At 49.9% G+C, this 24,062-nt stretch overlaps 1 protein-coding gene across 2 annotated transcripts; it reads left to right on the forward strand.

Annotated features, from left to right (window-relative positions):
• Positions 1–808: 808 nt before the first annotated feature.
• DDX24 (DEAD-box helicase 24) lies at positions 809–23,937 on the forward strand. Of its 2 annotated transcripts, none has more exons than XM_075530734.1 (9): positions 809–876; positions 3,294–4,016; positions 12,390–12,914; positions 14,651–14,804; positions 15,093–15,608; positions 17,202–17,277; positions 19,547–19,735; positions 22,108–22,237; positions 23,462–23,937. In XM_075530734.1, the coding sequence occupies exons 2-9, from the start codon at positions 3,299–3,301 to the stop codon at positions 23,719–23,721; spliced, it is 2,568 nt and encodes an 855-aa protein (XP_075386849.1). In that variant the 5' UTR covers positions 809–876; positions 3,294–3,298; the 3' UTR covers positions 23,722–23,937. The 2 variants fall into 2 exon arrangements, with proteins under 2 accessions (XP_075386849.1, XP_075386848.1); XM_075530733.1 differs by having other exon boundaries at positions 821–946.
• The last annotated feature ends 125 nt before the right edge of the window (positions 23,938–24,062 follow it).

Consider the following 24,062-nt stretch of genomic DNA (forward strand, 5'->3'; position numbering starts at 1 on the left):
TGAAGGCAGAGGCCAAGGGTTGATGTGACTGAGAAGCTGAGGACCAGAGAGGCTTAGCTGGGGACTGGGAATTGCTCCTCTGGACCAAAGACTATCTGTAATTTTTTACAATTCTCATTTTTGGTAACCTATTATCACCCCTTTTTTTTACAAAAAAACAAAAAACCAAACTTCCAGGTACTGTCGGTGAATCGTGTGTACCCATCACAAGGAATTATGGAGCCCTGTCGGAGTGCCCTTGGGTGGGATGATTGGGTGGTAGGTCTTGATTCTAACTTGGGGCAATAGGCCTTGAACTGGTCTAAAACTGGGTTCTCTTCCTTTGTGTGGCCCCAAAGAGAGCAGATGTGGCCTCCAAACAATGACTTCATCAACCAACCCATTCCTGTGTTAAGTTCCTGAACTTCCATTACTGAAACCTTGAGCCCCATCCCCTTTTGCTGGACCGCTGAGCTCATTCCGCAGGCTCAGAGTTTCCCGATTCGAATCATTTGTATTTCTTCAATAAAGCTCATCATTTTCATTGTTAACACACTCGTTTTGCTCTTTATCAAACGAAAACGAGCCCAGAGATACAAGAGCACTCGTGTCTCTTGAGTGAGCTGGAGCAAAGCCCCGTTGTGCCTCTATCGCAGCACACTGTACGGAGAGAGCACGCTGCACTTGGCAACCTCCGCAGCTCACGGAGCTAAGCCCACAACTCCGTGCAGCAGCCAATCAGATTGCGGAGTTTAGAGTAGGGGCGGGACTTCCTCTCATCGTGCTCTCACATAGGTGAATCGAGGCCCCGCCCCGGATATGCAGCCGACGCTGCCACGGAGGGGCGGAAGCGGCTGTTTCGGTGGCTGCAGCGGCGTCTCCACACGTCTCCACACGGTGTGTACCGGGGCTGGAGCAGGATTGGCACCGGCGCCGGAGAGGAGTTGGGAGCAAGCTCCGGCACTCAGTACGCGGGTCCCCTGGATCCGGGGAGGGTGGCCGCCGGCCCAGACCGGCCTGATAGCTTCCAGCCTTCTCTACGCCGGAGGCCTGTCCTGGCGCTCCGAGGCCCCGACCCCGCGCACAGGCCCCCCCTCGGGCTCCTCGACTTCTCAGCCTCGTGCGCTCATTCGTATCAAGATGGGGGAAGACCACCAGGCACGGAGCAGCCTGGGCCAGGAGGAGGGACCCCCGAGCGCTGCAGTTCGCGGCCCTAGTCCTCACCCCATTTGAGTGACACCCCCTCTTGTCGCACCCCGAATGCTTGAGCGGTGCGCGCTGACTTGTCTCCCTCGCCCGGGACGCCAGGCTCTGCCGTTTTTCTCGTGCGTCACTGTTTTCCCTTACGACAGGGATCTAGGGAGACGACTGTCCGCGCCACCCCGTTTTACAGATCACGAGGCAGAGGCTCTCGGAGCTGACCAGGGCTGGTGGCCACAGGGCTCGCCACCGTTCCTGGTGTTTCTGAAGCGAGGGTACCTGCACTGCATTCAGCCCCACCAACCGGTGCCCCGAACCACCGAGTCGATCCCGACCTAGAGCGACCCTGTAGGACAAGGGTAGAATTAACTGCGCCCCAGGGTCCCGGAAACTACATCTTTACCTGGGGATCAACTGGTGGCTTTGAACTGGCCATCTTGCAGTTAGCAACCCACTGCTTACTGGGTGAATGTGCTGTAACCCTTTGCGTGCTGGGAAAAGGCAGGTTGGGTATTGCAGGTCTTTTGCAAAGAGCACAGTGGTGGATGGGGTCTGCCGTGAGGAGTAAAACTCCCTAGATTTTTCATTAAGCGTGCCCCCTTACCGCCCTCCCCGTGTCCTGTCCCTCCCCCCCTCGCTCCATAAAACCCTACATTTTAGTCCCGCCCTGGTGGATAAGCAGTGGGATTCTTTGCGGTTCAAACCCACCCACAGCTCTTAGGGAGGTCAGGCTGTCTGCTCCCTTAAAGTTACAGCCTCATGAACCCTGTACATGGATTGTCCCTGCGTCCGAAAAGGCTTTGGTTAAGAGGGCTATGTGCAAGCATTTGCTTAGACATTATTATTGGTATTTCACTCCCCCTTTAAAGATGAGAGCTCTGGTTCAGAGAGGAGTGAGCAGCACTGCCCAAGATCCCACAAGCAGCAAAGTGAGATCTGGAACCTAAGGCAGATGGAGATTTAGCTTGTGGGTCTTTGTTCTATCTCCTTTGTCTCCATTGTTCCAGGCCCTGCTGCCTCTTCAGCAGTATTTCATTTTTTTTAAAGTTTATTTTGTTTTAGGTGAAAGTTTATGCAGCAAATTGGTTACAATGTTCTCATTTCCATTCTGCTTGTTCTTCCAAGAGTCTAGTTTCCCTACCTCTCCTTGCCTTCTCATTTATGCTTTTGGGTAAACGTCGACTGCTTGGCCTCTTATTAAAGGATTGTTTAAGGGAGTACCGGAGCCCTAGTGGCGTAGTGGTTATATGTTGGCCTACAAAGGCAGCAGTTTGAATTTACCAGCCACTCCAAGGGAGAAAGATGAGGCTTTCTACTCCCGTAAAGAGTTACAGCAGAGGAAACTCAAAAGGGCAGTTCTGTACTGTTTTGTAGGGTCTGTCACTGTACATTGGCATCAACTCGGCAGTGAATTTGGGTTAGTATTTTTTGGGGGGTGGTTTAAGCGAGTACAGTACTCACAGTCTGTTAGATGGCTGTAAGATGACCTCCGGGAGTGCTCCTACTCAATGGATATCTTAGGGTGACGGTCTCAGGGTCCTCTTATCTTTATTGGTCTGGCCTGTTTAGGAATTTGAATTTTGTTCCACATTTACCTTCCATTCTATCTGACCTAGTGTGTCCCTGGTCGGAGTAGTTAGTAGTGACAGCTGGGCACATCTAGTTCTTGGCTCTCGGGGACGAGGCAGTCGTTTATGTGGGCTCTTTTCTGTGGGTTAGTTCCTTTGCTATCTTTTGCTCTGACAGATTGATAGCCCTAGAGTTGTATCTTAGCTGCCACTTCAAGTTTTGAAAACCCCTAACACTGAAAGATTAGGAGCTGTGCTGGGCCAGTTGCCTGGGGTGTCTTACAACAAGGCTATGGTCCTAAGTCCTCAAATCTAGTAAATGGACTCTGAGGTATCGTCATATGTCTAGGAAGTTCTGTAACTGTGTGGTCTATTTGCCTATTGTGTCTGTGAACATATGCATACATCTGTGGGGTACTTCTTCCCCTCTTTGATTTTTATCTTGTAGGGAGTATCAGTGTTAGAACTTGTGCCTTCGGTGTTATACGTTGCCTCAGAATCCTATTCCTAAGTACCTATCTAATAGAATACCGCTCTCCTTTTCAGCAACCATGAAGTTGAAGGAGACAAACTCAAGACCAAAGCCACCTACCTCTGGCAAATCTAAGATGAAGGGAATCAAAGTTGTGGGAAAATGGAAGCAGGTGAAAATAGACCCAAACATGTTTGCAGATGGACAGATGGATGACTTAGTGTGCTTTGAGGAGCTGACAGATTACCAGTTGGTCTCCCCTGCCAAGAATCCCTCCAGCCTTTTCTCCAAGGGAGAGTCCAAGAAGAGAAAGGCACAAGGTGTCTCAGAAGGAGAGGAGGAAGGAGAAGCCAGCTCCCCAAAGAAAAAGATCAAGGTGAAGAAGAGTAAAGCTGTAGAAACTGAAGGTACCAGTGCCCAGAAAGAATCTGAGGTCAAAGATGCCAAGCTAGATTCTCAGGAAAATGCCTCCATTCGTCTTGAGTCAGAGGTGGAGGAAAGGGCATCAGGAAGCCAGACTCACACTTTACCGAAAAAGAAGAAAAATAAAGGGAAGAAGAAAAAACAAGAACCCCCCCAGGGCACTGCTGCAAAGGTGCCCAAGAAGGCAAAGACATGGATGCCTGAGCTGCATGACCAGAAGGCTGATGTGTCAGCTTGGAAAGACCTGTTTGTGCCCAAGCCAGTACTCCGCGCCCTCAGCTTTCTAGGGTTTTCTGCACCCACACCAATTCAAGCACTGACTTTGGCGCCGGCCATTCGTGACAAGCTAGATATTCTTGGGGCTGCCGAGACAGGTGAGTGCCTTAGGGTTGTGCCTGTAAACTGCTATCAGGCTGGTGGCTGGAAGAGAGGGACATGTTAGAGAAATAGCCACAAAGACAATGTCTAATGAAAATGTTTCAACATTGTTTTATGTAGGTTTTGGGTCAACTCGGCTAGGCCAGGGTTCTGAGTAGCTTGACAGTAATTCCCAGTGATGCGATCTAACGTAAGATAATCAACACAATGAGCAACTAGCAGTTGTGCTGGAGTGTGGCCCCCTTGATCAGGTCACAGCCTGGATAAATTGGAAGAAAGTCTCTTCAGGGGTGTGGCCCACTCTTAATTTAAGCAGGCTCTGTGGGAAGGTTTGTTGCTTCTGCTGGCCCTGTATCCTTATGTATGGACTTCTGATTCTTTGGACTTGAGCCAGCAGCATGCCTTATTGCCTGCTATCCCAGAAACCATCAGTGGTCTGCCAACCTTGCATTCATTCCTGCTTCCCAGTTCATCAATCCTTGCAGCTACATGAGTCCGGAGAAGCCTCCAGATTAACATCTGATCCATAGACTTGAACTGGAATGGATTTAGCCTGCTTCTACAACTGTGCAACCTGCTTTAAGTTTCTTCCTATATCTACACATGTGATATGTGTAAATGTCATGGTTTTGCTTCTCCAGAGAACCCAGGCTAACAGAAATCTACCCGCTCTGAGTTGGAATCTGCTACTTCCTAACTGGTACTTAGGACAAGTCACTGTCTCTGAGGCTACAGACTCTACTGTGAAATGGAGATTATGGGAGTGCCTACCACTTGAGTGTTTATGCACTGTTTAAAGTTTGCACAGTGTTGGGTATATTGTAAGTCATCTCTAAATGGGCCTTCCTTTTCGTGAGTTTTTTAAGAATGACCCTGCCTTAGACTGGTTCTCTAGAGAAGCAAAACCCAGGATGTGTATGTGTGTATATATATATATATATATATATACACACACACACATATACGCATACATACACATATACATATTTACATGTTTGTATATGTGTGTGTGTGTGTGTGTATATATATATATATATATATATAGAGAGAGAGAGAGAGAGAGAAGAAGGATAAGTTTATATAAAGAAAAACAGTTTGTATAATTGTAGGTGCAGGCAAGTCTAGTCAAATCCAGGCAGGTCCCAAGTCTGTGGGTCAGATGTTAAGCTGGAGCTCCTGGCTGGCAGTAGCTTTAGCAACTGATGAACTTCACATTGATAGGAACACCACCGACAGGTCGCTCTAGAGGCTGGTGAACCCAAGGTCAGCAGGTGGCACACTGCTTATGGCTCCCAGGATTGTTAGACAACATGGCAGGCTGTGGGCTTAAGTCTGAAGAACCAGACGTTGAACCAGATGTGGCAGGATCTAGACCCAGCGAAAAACGAGCTTTCCCATTACATCCACTTAATTTAGGAAGTAGGCCATACCCCTGAGAAAACATCCTTTCAATTGTTTCAGGACTGTGACCTGAAGAAGGGGTCATATTCCACCCTAATCTTATTATAACTGCATGGCTGCTCGGAGTCCATTATGGGGTTAACACTAGGTTTATGGACATTACTTGTATGCCTATTTCTAATGACACCTGTCAAGTTTGACATGGGAATGAACTCACACCTTTTTTTTTAAAACATTTTATTAGGGACTAATAATACAACTCCTATCACAATCCATACATACATCAATTGTGTAAAGCACATCTGTACATTCCTTGCTCTCATCATTCTCAAAGCATTTGCTCTCCACTTAAGCCCTTTGCATCAAGTCCTCTTTTTTCCCCTCCCTCTCCACTCACCCCCCCATGAACCCTTGATAATTTATAAATTATTATTTTGTCATATCTTGCCCTGTCCGGCGTCCCCCTTCACACCCTTTTCTGTTGTCTGTCCCGCAGGGAGGAGGTCACATGTAGATCCTTGTAATCGGTTCCCTCTTTCCTACCCACTTACCCTCTACCCTCCCCGTATTGCCCCTCACACCCTTGGTCCTGAAGGGATCATCCACCCTGGATTCCCTGTGCCTCCAGCTCCTATCTGCACCAGTGTACATCCTCTGCTCTATCCAGACTTGCAAGATAGAATTCGGATCATGGTAGTTGGGGAGGGGGGGGAAGCATTTAGGAACTGGAGGAAAGCTGTATTCTTCATCGGTGCTACATGGCACCCTGACTGACTCATCTCCTCCCCTAGACCCCTCTGTGAGGGGATCTCCAGTGGCCGGCAAATGGGCTTTGGGTCTCCACTCTGCACTTCCCCCTTCATTCACTATGGTAAGATTTTTGAACTCACATCTTTTATTTTAAAGCACAACTTATTTAAAAACAACATCATTACACATCATTAACTCATAAAAGAAACTATATGATACTATATAAAATTTATACTATTTAACATACAACATTTGAAATAATTGGGTTCGATGTAAGGGTCACTTGTGTCTATGCCAGTCTGACATTCTCTGCTGCATTGTTAGTCTTGACATTTGATGTTTACTTTCTGGGAACTTTGGGACTATGTTTATATTTCTCATGTAATGTGTTCGTGCATGAAACATTTACTGGGATTAATACTCAGTTTATACTCACATCAAATTGATCTGTATCCATAGAGATAGGTATACGACATGGAGAATTTTGAGATTAGAAGGCTTAGAAGAAAATAAACTTGGATATATATTTGCCTCATTAAATGGATAAAAGTCATCTTAATTGGTAGGAGGTAAATGTTAACATTTGTATACTTTTGGAAGAGGAAATTAAAATGTGTCAAGATTATGCGTCCTGTAAACCAAGTGTTAATTACATTGGACTAGGCCATATCTTGGAGGATTAATTGGCCTGAACTGCCAAACCACTAAGAACCCTGGCCCAGCCAAGTTGTCAGAAAACTCAACCCTCACAGGTGTGAAGGAGGAAGGTAGGGTTAAGATTACTTTTCTGGAGAGAAATATTCCTCTGGATCGGGAAGAGCCAGTTCCTCAACAATTGACTAAAGATACAAAGGGAAAGGCTGCCTTGGGAGCTGGTAAGTTTCTTGGTGGTGGAAGTTTTTGAGTGTGTCGTATAGAACCATTGGATGGATTATTAGGCAATGTCAAGCATGAAGTGGCAGTTAGGATTAGGCTGTTTTTAAGGTCCCTTCATTCCTTGTACTGGCTAAGATCGTGTGAAAAAGTGGCAAGTTACCTGACTGGGTAGACAAGACTACTGACTAGGAAGGGATTTACTCTGGAGTGGAGCTAGTTCTGCTTGGAGCTTCTAGGTCAGACCAACATTATCCAGTAGACATACGTGACATGAAACGTGTAATTTTAAACTTCCTAGGAACCACATTAGAAAAAAATATAAACAAATAGGTAAAGAATAATTTTAACAAGGTGTTTAACCAATCGATGTTAAATGATTGAGATAGTTTACACTTTTGTTTTTTGGTCCTTTAAAACCTGCCATTTGTTTGAAACTTCAGAGCACATTTCAGTTTAGACTAAACACATTTCAAGGGTTCAATAGCTACCCTTGGCTACTCGCTTCTGTATTGTACAGCATAAAGTTAGACTGGAGACACTGGGCCTTGGGCTTCTGAAAGAGAGTCATCAGATGTTTGGGGCCGGGTCCTTGGGGAGTCACCCAGATGGAGCAGGGAGGATGCCCTACCTAAAGTGCTTCATTGGTGAGCTCGGCCCTCACATCCACCTGTGGGTTTGGGTCAGTGGGTCCCATTATTGTTCCAATCTTCCAGATAAGGAGCCTTGGCTTTACAGAAGATGGACCACTTAAGTGCCTGGAAAGGTCACAGCTAGATATTTGTAGTGCCTGGACTGTAAGCTGTGTCTGTGGGCTCTTGAGCCCGCTGCCGCACTGCTGGTACTCTGTGTAGGCCTGGAGGTAGGTCCCTGGAAGGCAGAGGCAGCGTCTATGCAGCCGTTGTGGCTGGATCCTAGCATTTGGAGTCATCCTCTGGATCTGCTGACCTGAGTTTCAAAAAGGATTGAGATAGGCCTTGCATTTGGGGCTGTGGACAAAGTACTGTCCACACAGTTAAAGAAAACACAAGGGGGCTTCAGAAAATTACTGTAATTTTTCATTTTTAAAAAAATTTCATTTTTTCTCATAAACTTGGAAGCCACCTCATAATCTCCCCCAATGGACCCCTTGGCAAATCCTTCTGTACCACCTCTCCTTGCCCATTCAGGTAACCACTGGTGGGCTTTCTGATACTGTCATTAGAGTGAAATTATAGATACTTAATGTGGGGGGTGCTTGGTGCCTCGTGCCTCTGCCTCTGGTTCTGCCAGTCAGCATTACTTGAGATTCAGCCATGTTACTGTGAGTAGCATAGTTGGCTCCTTTTTATTGATGAGTCTTTTTATTGATGAGTAGTATTCTATTTGGGAGCCCTGGTGGCATGGTAGGTTAAACATTAGGCGGGTAATCACAAGGTCAGCAATTTGAATCCACCAACTACTCTTCGGGGACGTTCAGCTCCCGTGGAGTTGCCCTCTGGGAAAGCCGCAGGGGCGGTTCTACCCTGTCCTAGAGGGTCACTCTGAGTCCTAGAGTGACAGTGGGTTTAGTGTGAGTATTCCATTGTGTACGTATATCCAATTTTGTTTTCAATTTGTGTATCTACTCATTTGTTGGTGGGCATCTTGTTCTTGGTTGTTAAAAGCGTGATGAATGCTGGTGTAGGAATACCTAGATGTGGAATGGCTGGGCTATGTGGTAAGTGTTTATGTGTAGGAGTTTTCCAAAGGGGCTACATCCTTTTCTTTAATCATTTTACTGGGGACTCTTACAGCTCTTCTCACAATCCATGCATCCATCCATTGTGTCAAGCACATTTGTACATATGCTTCCATCATCTTTTTCAAAACATTTTCATCAAGAGTTAGGAGAGTTAGAGTGGGTCCAGATCCTTGCCAAAATTTGGTGTGACCAGTTTTTAATTTTATTTTAGATTCTTCAAATTAAAGTGGTCTTAATTTACATCCCCAGAGGAAGGTCCTCCACAAGATGGATTGACAGGTTGGCTGCAGCAGTGGGTTTAAGCCCGGGAGCAATTGTGAGGGTGGTCCAGTGCTGGGCCATGTTTCTTTCAGATGTGCATAGGGGCACTCTGGGTTGGGACTCACTCAGTGGCATCAAACAGCAGCGACCAATAATGCTCCTGACTACCCCCTGAAAGACAGCTCTTTGAACCCACATAGCAGTGTCGTGGAAGAAAGGCCTGGTAGTCTGTTTCTATAAAGATCACCGCCAGGAAAACCCAAGACTACTCAGCTCTTAACATGGGCTGCCTGCCACAAGTCAGAACCAACCATGTGGCACAGTGACTAACGACACTGTGCTTATGTATCATCCTTACTCTGTGGTGAGGTGTCCGGATCCTTGGCTTATTTTAATTGGGTTGCTTGCATTCTATTCACCGAGTTTTGAAAGTTATTACATCTTGGTGGTGGTGCTAGTTGCTGTTGAGTTGATTCTGACTTACTGTGACCCAGTGTGTGCAGAGCAGAGCTGCCTTGGGAAGCAGGCCCAGCCTGTCTCCCGAAGAGCCGCTGGTGGGATTGCCCTGCCAGAGTTTGGCTGTGGTCAAGTGCTAAAGCATTTGTGCCACCCTGAGAGCCCCATGCCTGTGGCAGTATTCAGGATCCCCACCCCCCGAAGTCTGCGGTTGGCTTTTCATTTTCCTAGCAGGCTCTCACGGAGCAGAAGTTTATTTGAATGAAGTTCAAACCATCAGTATTTTTCTTTCATGGACTTGCTTTTGGTGTCTTCTCTAACAACTCTTTGTCTAACCCAAAGTCACTTAAGATTTTCTCTTGTTTTCATTAAAGAAGATTCCCTCTCCCACATGTTCCCAGGTAGTGTTAGGGTCTGTGTTTTAATCTCTTTGATCCTCATTGAGTTAATTTACCAAAATTCTGGGTTTCATCCCCTTACTGAAGGGCTGTGGGGAGGAGACGAGCTAGTTGGTGCAGTATAGCACAAATGAAACATACAACTTCCCTCTAGTTCTTTAATGCTCACCCACCCCCACTATCATGATCCCAATTCTACCTTACAATCTCGCTAGACCAGAGCATGTACACTAGTACAGATAAGGGCTGGAAACCCAGGGAATCCAGGACAGATAAACCCCTCAGGGCCAATAATGAGAGTAGTGATACCAGGAGGATAGGGGGAAAGTGTTGGAGAAAGGGGGCAGTGATCACAATGATCTACATATAACCCCTTCCCTGGGGGATGGACAACAGAAAAGTGGGTGAAGGGGGATGTCAGACAGTGTAAGACATGACAAAATAATATTCATAGGAGGGAAAAAATGAGCTAATACCAAGGGCTCAAGTAGAAAGCAGATGTTTTGAGAATGATGATGACAACAAATGTACAAATGTGCTTGATACAATGGGTGGATGTGTGGATTGTGATAAGAGTTGTATAAACCCCTAATAAAATGATTTGAAAAGAAAAAGATGATGACAACATATGTAAAGATGTGTTTGAGGGGCAGGAAGAGAGGAGTGGAGCACATCCTGGTCTACCAAACCTTGAGGACGATATCCCTGCTCAGAACAGCCAATGCACAGAGAGGACCATTCTGGCCAGCCCCACTATGAGACACTACATCCCTTGCTGATCCATGACCCTCTAGGGGACAACACTGGAGACACAGTTTCAGCTCTGACCCCACAACACCGAGGCAAAACACTGAAAGCATGTGGCAGAGCAGCGGGGGGAGCAGAGCAGGGAGGTCCCCAGGGAGTGCCAAGGATAGACTTTGGGGCCAGAGGTGAGCAAACAGACCTTGAACTATTAAATAAAAATGTATTTGACAAATGGATATATGTATGGATTGTGATAAGAGCTGTAAGAACCTCCAATAAAATTTAAAATATTTTGGCACATGGATTCTAGAACAGTTTGTTGAAAAATTACCCTTTCTTCATTGAGTTACCTTAGCACCTTTGTTGAAAATCACTGGTTGTACATATGTGGGTGTGTTAGTCTGGGTACATTAGAGAAACAAATCTACAGAAACTCATGTATAAGAGAGAGTTTTATATAAAGGTTAAGTGCACATCAAGAAAGCATCCCATTAAAAAAAAAAAAGCAACCCAACCCAGTGCTGCCCAAACCCCAGTCCAACATTAGCTCAAAAGTCTGACACCAATACACAAAGTCCTCCTCCATCTCACAAACCACAGGAGGAAAGCTGAATCAGTGAACGTGTAAGCATCTCAGCACTGGCAGGGGTCTCCATAGAGCTGCTCCAGCCCCCAGGGCTGCATCAGGGTTGGTCCAGGTGGCTTCTTCTCAGGAATGTCTTGCAGGAAGTAAGCCATGCCACTGAAGCAGAGAACTGGCTAAGGCACCTACCCACTGATCCGACTGTCAGAAAGCAAGAGACCTGAGAACTAGAAAGGCGAGGCTCACTGAGCCATTTATCCCTCTGCCTTTCAATTGACCCCACATGTGTTTATCGGCCAGGTTGGCACAATAAACTTTTTACTATCTCAGTGGGTCTGTGAGTCTCTCCTCTTTTCCATTGAACTTGTCTCTTTACTCCAGTCCTCCCCCGTCTTCATTGTAGTGGCATAGTTCTCCACGGACAGCTTTTGCTCCTCTGCTACTGTGTTTATCCAAAGCATTATATATCCTTGATGAGATTATAAATGGGCATTTAAATGTTTAAAATTTTTTATTGCTGTTGTGGATGTTGGTGGGTGCTGTCGAGTGACCATACATATAGCTGAACAAAACAGTGACTGGGCATATGCCTTCCTCACAATTATGGTTGCATTGGGCCCATTGTTGCAGCCACTGTGTTGGATTGTCTTCTTTTCCACACGTCCAAAGGTTATGAAATGAATTTTTCTCCATCTGCCTTTCTAAAGAACATCCTGGCTGTACTTCTTCCCAGATTTGTTTGTTCTTCTGGTAGTCCATAAAAATGAGGGTCTTTGATATATGGTCTTGTATTTGTCTATTAAGATTTAAAGCAAGGTTATATATATTTTGGTATTAAACACATAAACATATATTTTTCCCCTTTTGTATTGCCCCCCAAATATTTTTTTCTTACAATGACAAAAGACACGCACACACACACAGCTTTCCCCTTGAGGATTTGTTGCCTGGGCATTTGTCTTTGGCTCATCCTCAGTGCCAGTGTGTAGACTTTCCCTAGGCTGACCAGCCTTTTCCCCAGCCCTCAACTTATTGGGGCAGTGGTGGGGCAGGGGTGGGGAGAGGGGTGGAGGCACTTTGAATTGACCAGGGTGGCACTTGGCTATATCAGTGTCTAATTCTAGACACTAGACAAACATGCATCTGCTGATTCACTTTTTTCTTTTTAACTCAAAAGGAAGTGGGAAAACTCTTGCCTTTGCCATTCCGATGATCCATGCCGTGCTGCAGTGGCAAAAGAGGAAGCCTGCCTCGGCTCCAAGCAGTGCTGGGGCACCACCTGGAGGCACCCCGGCTGAGGCCAGCACTGAGACAGAGTCACCACGCAAGTCAGGGACTGAATCTGGGGCATCGCCTGATGCGGCTGGAGTTCAGAGTGAAGCAGTGTTCCCAGAGGCCGGAGCGCAGACTGGGGCTGCCAGCTTGGGCCCAGGGCTGCTCCTCTGTGGTGGTGATGGAGATGCTGCTGCTGCTGGTGAAGGCCCTTCTCCCCAGACCCCAAAGGCTGGCCCCCCACAGGACGAGGACAGCGAAGACACGCTCGGCGAAGAGCAGGCGGGCAAGTGGGCCCCTGAGTCCAATGGCAGCACTGCTGCCCATCAGGAGCACCCCAGGCGCCCTCTGCTTGGACTGGTTCTGACTCCCACTCGGGAGCTGGCTGTCCAGGTCAAGGAGCACATTGATGCTGTGGCCAGGTTTACAGGTGAGCTGTGAGTCCTTTACATTCAAGTGTCCTGAAAGCCTCCCAGAGTAATGAGCCGGGCTGCCCGCCCTTGTGCAAGATTTTCTTTGACAGAGGATGGGATCAGAAACTGTTTTCTCAGCTATAGATCGCACGTGCCAGCCTAGATGCATAGACAGGTGATTTATTGGATACAAGAGATAACTCAGGGCTGGAGTTGGCAAGCTGCCGGTTTTTGCAAATCAAGTTGACATTCGTTTGTGTGTTGTCTGTGGCAGCTTTTGCTGCAGAAGTAAGAGCGGAGTAATTACAAGTTGTAACAGACCATCTGGCCTGCAAAACCAAAGAAGTTTACTTTTTGACCTTTTAGAATAGCGGTTCTCAACCTGTGGGTCACGACCCCTTTGGGGGTCGAATAACCACAGGGTTGCCTAAGACCTACGGAAAACACATACAGTGAATATTTCAGAATATGTAATTACATATTTTGTGATTAATCACTATGCTTTAATTATGTTTAATTATGTTCAATTTGTTACAATGAAAATACATCCTGCATAGCAGATATTTACATTACGATTCATAACAGTAACAAAATTATAGTTATGAAGTAGTAATGAAAATAATTTTGCGGTTGGGAGTCCGCACCACATGAGGAACTGTTCAAGGGTTGCGGCATGAGGGAGGTTGGGAACCACTGCCCTAGAGGCTTGGCCAGTTAACTGCCTTACAGCATCACAGCTGCACGCTCTCAGGGAATCCCTTTTTTTGCAGAGGCTACAGAGTGAACATTTTATTTTTGTAATAAAAGCAGCCATTCTTGTACTCTGTGCGAGGCACTGTTCTGTGTGTAGGCGTTTGCCCTGTCTGAGCCAATGTGACCCTTCCCCGCGGGCATGGAGAGGAGAGCCGAGCCACGGGAAAGTCCCCTCCAACTCCAGGCCTGCGGGGTGGAGGGCTCGCTCGGGGAGGCGCTGCCACGTCCTGCTCAGCACTGGTGCCCCATTGCTCCGTTTTTTTCCCAGGGCACTGGAGGCAAGCACACGCCAGTTTAAAAACAGACCTTCCTGGCAAAATGCAAAAACCAGACTTAGTGGATCACTTGAGACCAGAGAGCTCCCTGGGACTGCTTATTGCCCTGCGATAGTCTTCAAACCTTGAACTGAAACTCCACCTTTGATGTCACCTGGTCACTAATGAACTATTGGAATAGTTTTTACTGTGCTGTTTAAAGGGTTGTATGCATTGAGTTGCAAACCACGAGGTTAGCAGTTTGAAGCCACCAGCTGCACCATGGGAGAAAGATGAAGCTTTCTCCTCAGAAACGCACAGGGGCAGTTCCACCCTGTCATGATGTGTCAGATGTAACTCATGGCAATGAGCTTGTTTTTCTTAGTGCTGCTTAAAATTCCCCTTATGACACTGGACAGTCAGCAGTTCCTTTACAACAGAGCTGAGAATGTAAGGACACAGTGATGCTAGATCGACGACAGTGTGACAGCCAGGGTAGAAGTACTGAGAATGTGCACACAGTGTGACAGCCAGGGTAGAAGTACCGAGAATGTGCACACCGTGTGACAAAGGCAACCACCTTGGCTAAGGCTGTGTGCAGAGATTGTGCGTGTCTGGGTGTGGGGGTGGGGTGTGGGGGAATCCTAGGCTGCTGTGTAAGCCTCCACCCCAAACCCAGGAAAATGATGCTGAAGCACAGTTGGCAGTCCAGGGGTAACATATCCCCGACCCTTTGTGTGTTGTAGGAATTGGAACTGCCCTCTTGGTGGGTGGGATGTCCACCCAGAAGCAGCAGAGGATGCTGCACCGTCAGCCTGAGATTGTGGTTGCCACTCCAGGCCGACTGTGGGAGCTGGTTAAGGAGAAGCACCCGCATCTGAGCAACCTTCGACAGCTTCGGTGAGACATGGCCCCTCCCTCCCTCTGTCTCTGGTCTGAATGGGCCTGAGGGGACAGGGTAGCCGGTGCAGTGCCTTCTCGCTGCCACCGAGGGCCCTGGTGAGATACCAGCAGACCGGCCTGAGGGAGATTGTTTGAGACTGGTGGGATGTGTGCCTGTGTGTTGGGGGCTGAAGGGGGGTTGAAGGGGGTTGGGGCTGAAGGGGGGTTGGGGGCTGAAGGGTGGCGGGGAGGAGCGAGTCTGGAGATGCTTCTAACCTGGTTCTGGGGGTCTGCCTGGTTCTGCAGGTGCCTGGTGGTGGATGAGGCTGACCGGATGGTTGAGAAAGGCCACTTTGCTGAGCTCTCCCAGCTCCTGGAGCTGCTCAGCGACTCGCAGTACAACCCAAAAAGACAGACGCTTGTGTTTTCTGCCACGCTGACCCTGGTCCACCAGGCGCCGGCGCGCATCCTGCATAAGAAGCACACCAAGAAAATGGACAAAGCTGCTAAACTGGACCTCCTCATGCAGAAGATGGGCATGCGGGGCAAGCCCAAGGTCCTGGACCTCACGAGGCGTGAGGCCACTGTGGAGACGCTCACCGAGACCAAGATCCACTGTGAGGCTGATGACAAGGACCTCTACCTGTACTACTTCCTGATGCAGCACCCGGGCCGCACCCTGGTCTTCGCCAACAGCATCTCCTGCATCAAACGCCTCGCGGGGCTCCTCAAGGTGCTGGACATCATGCCACTGACCCTGCACGCCTCCATGCACCAGAAACAGAGGCTCAGAAACCTGGAGCAGTTTGCCCGGCTGAAAGAGTGAGTCAGGCCTAGCTCCTGGGCCCCATGGACGGAGGGAGGCAACACTGAGGCAAGGGGGCTTTGCTGCTTGAAGGCAGCCTCTTTGACGCGGCATTAGACAGGCTCACCACTCCTTTGCGTTAGAAGGGTCCATGTTAGTGAGGGCCAGCGCAGGTTGCCATCGAGCGCACCTTGACTCACGGTGTCAGAGCAGGCGTGCCAGTGTAGGACTTTTGGTGTCTAGTTTTGGAAATAGATCATTAGACCTCTGGGTGGACTCAAAACCACTGACCTTTCACTCAGCTGCCAAGCCTATTCACGGTTTGTACCACAAACTGGTTCTCACAGGAGCGGTATGGGAAAGTGGGTGCTGTGCAGGCACTTCTGACAGCCTGGCAAGGCGCCAGGAAAGAGTCATGGTCCATGCACAGACCTGGGAACTGGACTGCCAGACAGCTCATTCCAGCTCCATCACTTACTACCTAACCTCTCAGGCTTTTCTCCTGTCAAACTGGATGATGGTAGAGGGTCTCTCTCATTGGTCATCGAGTGAGCCTTAAACGTGTGTGGGTTCATGTCTGCGGCGTTCAGAACAGTGACTGGCACACAGTATGCGCTTGATGAATGTTGGCTTTAATCATTGTTCTTCTGCTACTACTGTTTATCAATATTCTCAGCACACGGAGACAGAAAATGACGTCTAGAGGGTACTCAGCTTGCTGAGCTGGGTGCGGACAAGCCAACCTGACTCCAGGACTCTTGCCTGCCCCGACGTTGAGCAGGCTGCAGTGTTCAGATGAGGGCCTGGGGTGTTGACTGAACGGGTGTTTGCCAGCAGTATTTTGTCAGGTGTGGGTGGTGATGAAGTTCTAGAGCCGTTGTCTGGACATCTCCCTCAGGTGAGTGTTGAGCAGGGCTCGCAGAGCTGATGAATTTCGAGAGAAGCTTGTACGGCGCACACAACTGAACATGTTTGTTACTTTTATAGAACACGTCTGCCGACCTAGAGCAGGGTTTTTGACATTGCAAACTCAGGCAGGGTCCCAGAGTCTGGAGTCTGGTGTGTGGCTGTGGTGCTGCTCTCACTGCTGCTGCCGCTGCTGCTGCTCCTCCTCCTCCATGCTGGCCTGGAACTTGCATCTGCTCAGAGGCCAGCACGCCTTTGTGTTGAGTGGTGCTTGTTAGTAAAGTAGAGCAGAGGCGGGATGGTGGTCAAGGAGACTGGGACCAGGCCAAGGGAGCCTCTGCTGCTGGGGAATGAGTCTGAGGGGCAGGGCTTCGAGGGAAGAGCTTGGCATTTGGTGTAGCCGGATGGACAGAAGTGGGAGAGGGGCCTTGGAGACAAGGTCACTGGTTCCAAGTCAGTGGGACCACCTGCTGGTCGTTTACCACTGCAAGGTGGTTATGGTTAGATTGCCCTAGGCTTGGATCCTGGCTCCATATTGTAATGGCCAGCTGTGTACTTCAGGCAGGTGACTGAGCCCGCGTCCCTGTCTAAAGGGAGCTAGTGATTTAAAACTCTAGCGCATTTAGAGCGCTCAGAGAGTAGTGAGAGCCTGGTGAATGACTCCTCTGTTAGCTGTCTTTGTTGATGAACCTCCTCTACCACAGCTGCGTTCTCCTGGCAACAGATGTGGCGGCCCGGGGTCTGGATATTCCTGAAGTCCAGCATGTCATCCATTACCAGGTACTCTCCTAGCTTGGAATCAGGGAGTTTCATTTCTGGCGGGGACCGGGCGTGGGAGTGGGGAGGGCGGGGACGACGACACGCTATTGTTAGTTCCAAGACCTCGTGCAGGACCCGGCTGCTGCCATTTTTGGAGCACTGAGGCATGCAAATGGTTAGATGTGTTGTGAGGAGCCTCTTGATGTTGTCCAGACCAGTGTTTCCCAACCTCCCTCATGTCGCAACCCTTTCATACAGTTCCTCGTGTGTGGTGACCCCCCCCCTCCAACTGTAACATATTTTCGTTGCTACTTCATGGCTGTAATTTTGCTACTGTTTTGAATCAGGCGACCCTATGAAAGGGTTGTTTGACCTCTAAAGGGGTCGCGACCCCACAGGTTGAGAGCTGCTGGTCTAGATGCAAATTGCCCATCTCTGACTTCTCACCCCATTCTCTTAATCTCCGTTTCGTCCACAAAATAGGTGTAGTAAGTGGGTACCGTGGTGTAGAGAGCGACTGACAGGCATGAAGAGCCTGCCCGGGCCCAAAGTCCAGCTGTGCTGCCTGGACCCTCCTGTGTCCGCTGTCCTGGGGGTTCACTGGAGTCACACTAGGGCCTCATCTTAAGACTTCAGCATGTGGGCAGGCTTGAGGTGCTTAGAAAGTTGTCTGGTGCCTCGATGACTGTGTGCTACTGTAGACTGTTTATAAACCAAGCTCAACACCATCGGGTTGATCCCAACTCAGCGACCCTGGAGGCCAAATCAGCCTATTGTGGACTTCCCAAACTGTGTGGATGGTGGCAGGTGGCACGTCTTTCCCCACCGATGGGTAGGCGGGTTTGACTGTTGGCCTCACCTTGAGCAGCCCGACACCGAACTCATTAGGTTTTTATAGCAGTTTTATAAACTGTTATCAGTTTGATATTTCTTTTCTAAGTTTCCTTGGAGGATAATTAAGGTGTCATACAACCAGTGGTTTAAGTGTGTTAGGAAGACCTGTGCGACTGGTAGTCTTTCTCTTGGGGCACACACCGAGATCAGGTCTGCACAGGTGGGCCTGCTGAGTCAGACTGGCTGCGTTTGGGCTTGGACCCCAGCTGGCTGTATTTCAGAGCCGTGTAACTTCGGGTGAGTTATTCATTCTCACTGGTTTCAGTGTCTCTGTGTGTCAACTGGGAGGCATTGTGGCCTACAGTGAATAAGTTCTTGCGAGATTGATCATATATAAGGCTGGTGACTTACACAATGTAAGTACTTCCTTAAATGGAGTTACTGGGACATGATTGATAATCCCCCCCCCTCCCCATAACCCTTTTTGCTTTAAAACATCTTTTAGGATCCCAGTTCAGCTTAGCAATTCTTCACTTTTCCTCTCTTTGGAGAAGGGACTGGATCAGTCTGTGGGTGAGGTGAGGTGAGGTGACCACAGGCATAGGTAGGCCAGGAATGCTGGGGAAGCAGTAACAGCTAGCATGGGAGGTTGGAACATACTTTGTGCAAGGCACTTGGTATTTCAGGGAAAAGGAGGGCAGCATGCGGGCTGGCAATTCCGGCCACAGTTGGCTGTGTGAGAAGAAGAATCATGGCCCAGGCTGGAGCCAGGCCACGTGGAGCTCAGGTGGTAGATGATCTCTACGTAGTTCCCGGTGGCTGCCCAGAGCCCGGTGTGGAAGACAGCAAAGACAGAAATACATGCCTCAGTGGTGCTGCTGTGCCATGTGCTGGACTGGTGCCATCAGCATCCTTGCTGTCCTCGGCTGTGACAGTGTGCTTGGAGCTTGGCCTGGTCTACTTCGGTTCCAGTCCTGGCCCAGCTTAGTTGGATAACCAAGGGAGTGGCTGCCTTCGCTGTTTGTGCTTCTTGCACGGTGCGGTTGCTGTGTCCTGTGACTGGAGCAAGGTAGATGGTAACACGGCTGTGTGCAGAGCGCTGAGAGCTGCCCGGCGTGAGGTCATCGTGCAGTCACAGTCGGTTTGTGTGCCTCAGCAGAGTTCGTGAGGAAGTGCTGGGTTTCTCAAGAAGAGCGGGGAGACAGCCAGAGCACCGATGGGTGGTGTAGCATGGAGGGGACCAGCGTAGCCACTACAGTTGCTCAGTGGAGGGCCTGAACCTGGGGCCAGTTGGATTTTGCTCCCAAGGGAGCAGGTCTGCATTGGCCCATGATGCTAGAGTGTTGTCTATAACATCCTGGTTGCGGGGAGGTGGCCCTGGGGTGGACCCTAGTACCAAGGGCAAGAACTATCTGGCCACTCCCTGAGTATTGACCTCCCCGCCATCCTTTGGCAGGTCCCTCGGACCTCAGAGATCTATGTCCACCGAAGTGGTCGGACGGCTCGAGCCACAAACGAAGGCCTGGGCCTGCTGCTGATCGGACCTGAGGATGTAATCAACTTTAAGAAGATTTACAAAACCCTCAAGAAAGATGAGGACATCCCACTGTTCCCTGTGCAGACAAAGTACATGGACGCCGTCAAGGTAACCTTCTGCTGGCCAGGACTCAGTAGCTCCTTCCAGGCTCCTGACTGCGGGCCTGGCTGCATCTCCTAGGGCCTTGGGGAGTGATCCTATCAGCAACTAAGCAAAGGTGGTGGTGGGGGTTGTGGGGGTGGGTGCCTCTGTGTGTCTTTGTCTGCTCGTGGGTACACAGCTCTGTTCAGGATGACAGCTCAGCTGTGGTGGATTGTTTAGACCCAGTGGGAAAGTTGGGACCCATCAGGTTAAATGTTGTAGAGTTCCCTGCTTATTTCCATGTGCCCCCTACCCTGTTCGATGATGAGGGTACAGTAGTGACCCAGGCAGACATGCTCCTGTACTTTGGGGCCTTACCAAATTTTAGAGATGTAAGGGCTCAGAAGAGATGTCTTACTTGGCCACTGCCTGAGTTTACTGAGCAGCAGAGAGAGCCTGGACAAACTCACTTAGCAAGCTGGTGTCAAAGGTCAGGGAGGAGGGATGGTAGCCAGCCTGGTTCAGATCCTGGTTCCACCATTTCCTCGAAACTTAAAGTGTTCATTCCCCGGGATCTCAGTCTGATCACACAGCTGACGGGTTGAAGAGGTTTTAGATTCTTTTCTTCTTCAGGAAGCAGAGTACGATGTCGCTCTTGCACTGGACTAAATGATCCCGGTATCTGTGCGAACCTGCCACAGAACAGACCGTGCCTGTCTTGTGTGTGTGTTGTTGTGAAGGTGGCATCCGGGCCACGGTTCTGCTGGGGCTGTCATATGAACTCAGCGGGTCTGGCTCCGTCTGTGTTTTCCTGGAACCTCCTGCCATCAGGCTTCAGGGGCAATGGGAGCAGGCAGAAAGACCTTTCCCCTGTGTCTCTTCCTCACAAGTGGGGGCTCCACACAGATTGAGGACGCCTCACAAATGGACGGCAGTGGCATCTTACGTCGTTTGGGCAGAGAATCAAGAGACGGTAGAAAAATCCTTTGCGGTTGCTGTTTCTTGGTTTGTAAATTCCTGTTCCATTGCTTATTCTTACCAAGCCCGACTCACTGCCACCGACTTGATGTCAACTCATAGCAACCCTCTAGGACAGCGGTTCTCAACCTGTGGGTTTCGACCCCTTTGGGAGTCAAATGACCCTTTCACAGGGGTCACACGATTCATAACAGTAGCAAAATTACAGTGATGAAGTAGCAACGAAAATAAATTGATGGTTGGGGGTCAGCACAACACAAGGAACCGTATGCAAGGGTCGCGGCATTAGGAAGGTTGAGAACCACTGCTCTAGGATGAGGTAGAACTGCCCCTTGTGGGTTTCTGAGACTGAACTGTTTATGGGAGTAGGAAGTCCTGTCTTTCTCCTGAGGAGTGGCTGATGGTTTTGACTGCAAACCTTCCGGATTGCAGCCAAGTGCGTACACACTGCACCCCCAGCGCGCCTCCGTTGCTATTAGAGAGGAGCAGTTCCCTGTGTCCTGAGGCTCAGCCCCCAGCAGAAAGTGCAGGCACCTGTGTGGACGCACGGTTATGAACAGAGGTAACTGTCAGGACACAAAGTGCGGGGAGAACACCGAGGATCAAAGGGACAGAGTTGGATGGCGTCGTGGGAAGGTGATCCTGACCAGGAGCTGTGTGCCCGTATGTCTGTCTGGTGAGCACAGTGGGAGCTGGCCTGGTAGTGAGTGAGTTTCATTGAGAGGCCAGTGGGGGCAATTTTCAGCAGAGACGCTCCCTGAGCTGCCATTTGCTGAAGGCCTGCCACGTGCCGGGTCTTCTTGGGCAGTGGGACCTACACCCCTGCAGGGCAGCCTGTGTGCCACTGTGGCCATCCGCCCCTCGCCCGTGTAAAGGAGGCACAGAGGCGGGAGGCTGCCCACGGCTTCACCTTTGGCCAACAGCAGGCCAGGCATCGGATCTGATGAGAAGCCTATGCTTTGAGCATGTCCAGTAGACCAGCCCGGTGTGGCTTCATACCGCCCACCTCCCAGACCCATCAAGTACGGGCCACCTGTTGGAATGGCGGGGAGGAAGTTGGCTTTAGACATCTGTGGGTTGACAGCTGTTCCAGAAAGCTGGCTCTCTACACGCACGCGCGCACGTGCCTTTGCAAGGGCCGTTGGTGATACAGGAAGTGCTCGGCTGCTAACCGAGACATTTGTATTTGGAGCCCACTCACAAAGACCTGCCGTCTGGTTCCCTAAAGGTGCCAGGCTAGGAAACCCGATGGGGCCCCTGCTCAGCCGCAGGGTGAGTGTGAGTCACAGTTGACTCAATGGGGCCCAGCTGCCCAGAGGCCTGGTGAGGGAGCTGAGCCACTTCCCTGGTCACAGCTCTCTGTGAGGCTGCTCCCAAGGTCTAAGCCTGCTTCCAGGCTACCCTTGCTGTTTCTTCCCCAGGAGCGGATCCATTTAGCCCGGCAGATTGAGAAGGCTGAGTATCGGAACTTCCAGGCTTGCCTGCACAACTCCTGGCTGGAGCAGGCCGCGGCTGCGCTGGAGGTGGAGCTGGAAGAAGGGATGTACAAGGGTAAGGCTGGGCTGCAGGGGCGCACCCTGCTCTTGATGTTGCTCTTCTTTTGATTCTTCAGTTTTTGCCTCATTGGAGCGGTCTCCTCCACCTTTGCTCCTGTCAGATACCCTGGGCTCCTTTGCTGACGGGCCCAAGTCCCAGATGAGGTCTTCACTGCTTAACCGTTTCTCCGGCTGATGCCCAGCTGCCTCCAGACAGGGAGAAGTGTGGGGCTTGTTCCCGTAATGTGGTCTCTTCCTGTGCTCCCAGTTCCCCTTCGTAGGATGGGTGCACCGAGTGACTGCCTCAAGGGGTGCTTGTCAGGATTGCTTCTATTCCCACTTGTGAAGGGCTTAGGCAACATCTGACAAGTAGAACATTTGTGGTGTATTTCAGGGGGCTACTTAGCTTTACTGCTCCACCCACGCCTGCTGCCCAAGATGTCCTGCCCTAGGTGTTCAAGCACTTGGCTTCTCATTTGCTCTTCCCCATAGTCACAGGGCTTAAACGGCAGCCAATGTCACCCTTTTACAGGAGGGCACTAGAAGGATTTGTTCAGGGAAACAGCAGCCCCCATCAGGTGTTTCCAAGCTCCAGCTATGAAAGTGAGCCAGGTGCAAGAATTCAGGGATGTATCTGCCATCTTCTCTGGGAGGACACCCACAGCTAAGAAGTGGTAGCCTCTCAGCTGGCACGAGGGCACCCGAGTGAGCAGCTCCATTCAGCAGTGGGCATTCTGACTGCTGCCAGCCAGCCTGGGTGCCGATGCAGAGAACCAGGCCTCCTGAAAGCTCGGCCTGAAGATGTACCAGGCCCCGCTTGTCTTCCCGAAAACCAGTGTGTGGGCTCAGCGCTGGTGCTGCCTTGTCGGGATGGGCAGCAGTGTCACCCACCCAGGCAACAAATGGGGAGCAGAGAGAGGAGGCGTGGGTTCTCATCTGTGACAGCTAGCTCTCCGATCGGAACAGAAATAGCATCTCTCTGCCTCAGCTCGGCTTTCTCATCTGTGCAGTAGAGACTCAGCACTGTAGAGCGTGTTTGGGAGTCAAGGACAGGGTGGTCCCGAGTGTCCCTCCAACTTTGTGAGCAGTAGCCTAGGACAGTGTTCACACACCAACACCCACACGACTTTCCTGCCCTGCCCAGAGTTCTAAAACGTTTTTAATAGTGAGTCTTCACTGTTCAAGGAAGCAGCAATTCTAAAAATCTTGGTCCAAACGATCTGTGTGTGTGTGTTTCAAGGAGGAAAAGCTAATGAGCAAGAAGAGCGGCGGCGACAGAAGCAGATGAAGGTCTTTAAGAAGGAGCTACGCCACTTACTGTCCCAGCCACTATTTAAAGATGACCTACAGACCAAATACCCAACGCAGTCTGGCAAGCTGCCTGGGGGCCTGACTGCCCCGAGAAGCAGCGAGTCTGCCCTCAGCTGTGTCTCCAAACAGAAGAAGAAACAGAAGCAGCGACTCAGAGAGCAGCCGCAGCCAAGTACAAGTGCCAGCTGAGGGTGCTGGGCCCAGCGTGTCGCGCTGGCCGGGAGCGAGGCTGGTCTCCGTGTTCCTGTAAAAGCCCTCCTGCCTAGCCTTGGGTTCCTTTCCATCACTTGTCACAGTCACTGCCTGAGCTGCAGACCTCCCCAGTGTGTGCTTGGGAGGGGGTGGCCGGCCAGTGTTCCAGTGTATGTTCAGCTTGATTTCATAAATTAAAAACCGTGCTCAGAACCTCCATGTTGCCCTGTATTTGTAGCTAGGTGGTGGTGGTACTGTTGTCTTGTTGGCCTGGTGAGTCCTCTGAGGTGGGTGAGCATGGGGACTATAGGAGGCTCCTGGGTGCTAGAGTTTTGAAG

Source organism: Tenrec ecaudatus, chromosome 14 (assembly GCF_050624435.1).
Source record: "Tenrec ecaudatus isolate mTenEca1 chromosome 14, mTenEca1.hap1, whole genome shotgun sequence".
Taxonomy (NCBI): Eukaryota; Metazoa; Chordata; class Mammalia; order Afrosoricida; family Tenrecidae; genus Tenrec; species Tenrec ecaudatus.

Excerpts from the sequence above, each read along its gene's own strand:
- DDX24 (XM_075530734.1), top strand. The coding sequence starts at position 3,299 with ATGAAGTTGAAGGAGACAAACTCAAGACCAAAGCCACCTACCTCTGGC. Across the intron at positions 14,805-15,092 it reads AGCAACCTTCGACAGCTTCG|GTGCCTGGTGGTGGATGAGG; the intron begins GTGAGACATGGC and ends CTGGTTCTGCAG. Across the intron at positions 15,609-17,201 it reads CAGTTTGCCCGGCTGAAAGA|CTGCGTTCTCCTGGCAACAG; the intron begins GTGAGTCAGGCC and ends CCTCTACCACAG.